The sequence below is a fragment of the Propithecus coquereli genome, unplaced genomic scaffold (genome assembly GCF_000956105.1).
Source record: "Propithecus coquereli isolate 6110/MARCELLA unplaced genomic scaffold, Pcoq_1.0 Scaffold601, whole genome shotgun sequence".
NCBI classification, from domain to species: domain Eukaryota; kingdom Metazoa; phylum Chordata; class Mammalia; order Primates; family Indriidae; genus Propithecus; species Propithecus coquereli.
The window spans coordinates 1130343-1132579 of record NW_012151964.1 but is presented as its reverse complement, the minus strand read 5'-3'; the positions used below and the strand labels follow the sequence as shown (position 1 = coordinate 1132579).

Sequence of the window (2237 nt, the reverse complement as noted above, 5' to 3'; positions counted from 1 at the left end):
TTTGCTAACACAAAGCACGGCCCCGAGTGGTGGTGGCCTCAAGACCAGAAATCCAAGTTTTCTGATTCTGAGCCTCATGTTCTTACCAGAAACCACAACAGGGATATGAGAAAGGCACCAGATCACAAAAATACATCACGCTCAAGGTAGGTCAGGGGATGAAGGCTCCGAGAAGGAAGTGACATCCACATTCGGCCTTGAAAGAGGAACAGATATTAGTCAGAAACGGGGCAGTCATGCAGGAAGTGTGTGCTCTTCCCCTTGTCCTCAACTCAGTCAAGACACTGACACCCATGAATCTTCTTCCTAAAAACAGTGAGTATTTCCTGAGTACTTGCTACCTGCCAAATGCAACGCGAAGCCCTGAACAGGCATCGTCTGATTCACTACAACAGCAGCCCTAGGAGGGAAAGGAGTTACTCCCCTTTGTTCAGATGAGCGGACGGAGGATAGCGACACCAGTGACTTGCCCTGCGTCACTCAGCCAGCACGTTACGCCTCCAGGGTTCTCATCTCCGTCGTGGAGTTTCAGTTTACTCTTCACCACTCGCTTCCCACGCCGCTCTGCTGGCCCCACAATGCTTCTTGCTGGTGGCGACACCTTCCCTTGAGAGCGTGGCCCCGTGCTCGCTGCCCATGGCTCTGCGAGGGCTGCCAATCACGGGCACACCCCGTGCGTCCATCAGGTTGTTAGGGTCCCGGCGCTCGAAGATCATCTTAGACATCATCTTTCTGGCAGAGGCTTGTTCTACTCTTCCAGTCCCCACGCGGAGCCCTCACGCATCCTCCTCCCAGAGAGTCTCTCCGGGACACTGCAGGCAGCACCCGCCAGAGAGTCACGTGCTCCCTCGGTCTCTAAGACTCGGGGTCAAAGATCAGGCTCCCCAGGAAGCTGACGCTTGGAGATTGAAGTTTCCTGCCAAGGAGTTTATCCAGGTGCCCTAGGGATCAACAGCTAGGGGAGCAAGTCTCCAGGCAAGTGGCCAGCAGCTGCCAGAGCTCCCAGGGAGCCCTGAAGCCCAAACGGCCCTTCGGACTGAGGCTGAGAGGGCCAGGCCCGTATACCCCGACATGGACCGGCCACGGGACGCAGGCCGCCTGGGAGGGCCTGGCCTTGGGTGGCATGGGTCTTTGCAGCTGAGGCCATCCCTGGAGCGGGTGACAAAGTGCTTCACTGATAGGGTACACGATGGCACATCGCAGGAGGGACCACTTCTTCATCTGCACTTGTAGGGCTGAATGGACAGCAAGTAATTAGCAAATGATTGTTGAAATGTACAAAGTATTAATTTGCATAAGCGGTTCTAAATTTAGGAGTTATGCTAAGAAATTCCATTCGCACATCCGCAGTTTAACTCCAGGAACACATTTTCTGCAAGAACTTCCTACAGAGAGATTTAGGTGTCCAGGAACACCCGGTTTCTTTCTTCTTCCTCCCTCCCTCTGTTCCTCCCTTCCTGTGATGAACATTTTTTTGAAATATGTGTTCAGTAAATTGGGGTAGGTCGCATAAATGTGCCCCACAATAAGTGAGGATACATGGAAGTACTGGGGGAACGCCAGTCACACCCAGCTATGCTCTACCATATCCGCCAAATCTCTATAAACCGAGTCTATATAGTTACACTAATATGCATTCAAATGTAAAGAGAAGATTAGAGAAAATTAGACAAGGGCCGCTTACCTGCAGGAGGAGCGGCCGCTGGGGCAGGAGGGGAGGGAGGCAGGAAAGACCACAGAGGGACACAGAGTTCGCAGGCAGCCGTGGGCCAGGAACCTGAGACGCGGCCAGCGCGCTGCACACAGGGAGCGACGCCCCAGCACAACGGTACGCGGCGGCTCCCGGGGGCCGCTGGGCGTTCTGCTTTTGCTGTGGGGAAAACGCCACCCGGTGCGTGGTGCGACCGCCTCCTCTTCCACCAGGAGAGCAAGGCCAGAGAGAAGCTCTGCACCTTTGCGCCATACCCCAGATCCGCCGCTGTCCCCAGGCGGCTGGGTGTGGTCCCGGAAGCCAGCCATGTCTGCAACGTCCCTCGCTTCTCTCACCCCGTCGCCTGCGGCCACTCCCCGCCGACGGGCACGCAGGGGACAACGCCGCGTCCCCGCGTGTAGCCGGCGCTGAGCTGGCTGCGTCCCTTGCTTGCCCGAGTCTTCTCCCAGATCAGCGAAACATCCTTTGGGGACAGTCTGCCTGTGAGCAGGGCCGGCGCCTCCCGCGCGTCCCGGTGCGTCCTCGC

General features: G+C 56.6%; 1 protein-coding gene across 1 annotated transcript in view; it reads right to left on the bottom strand.

Moving 5' to 3' along the window:
• The window catches only part of CCR6 (chemokine (C-C motif) receptor 6), a 65033-nt gene extending 63014 nt beyond the window's left edge, over nucleotides 1–2019 (bottom strand). The window contains exons 1-2 of the mRNA XM_012659276.1: nucleotides 1966–2019; nucleotides 1685–1870 (exon numbers count right to left, since the gene is read on the bottom strand). Of these exons, the coding sequence (XP_012514730.1) occupies nucleotides 1685–1870; nucleotides 1966–2019 (240 nt within the window). The remainder of the gene's footprint in view (nucleotides 1–1684; nucleotides 1871–1965) is intronic.
• Nucleotides 2020–2237: the final 218 nt, after the last annotated feature.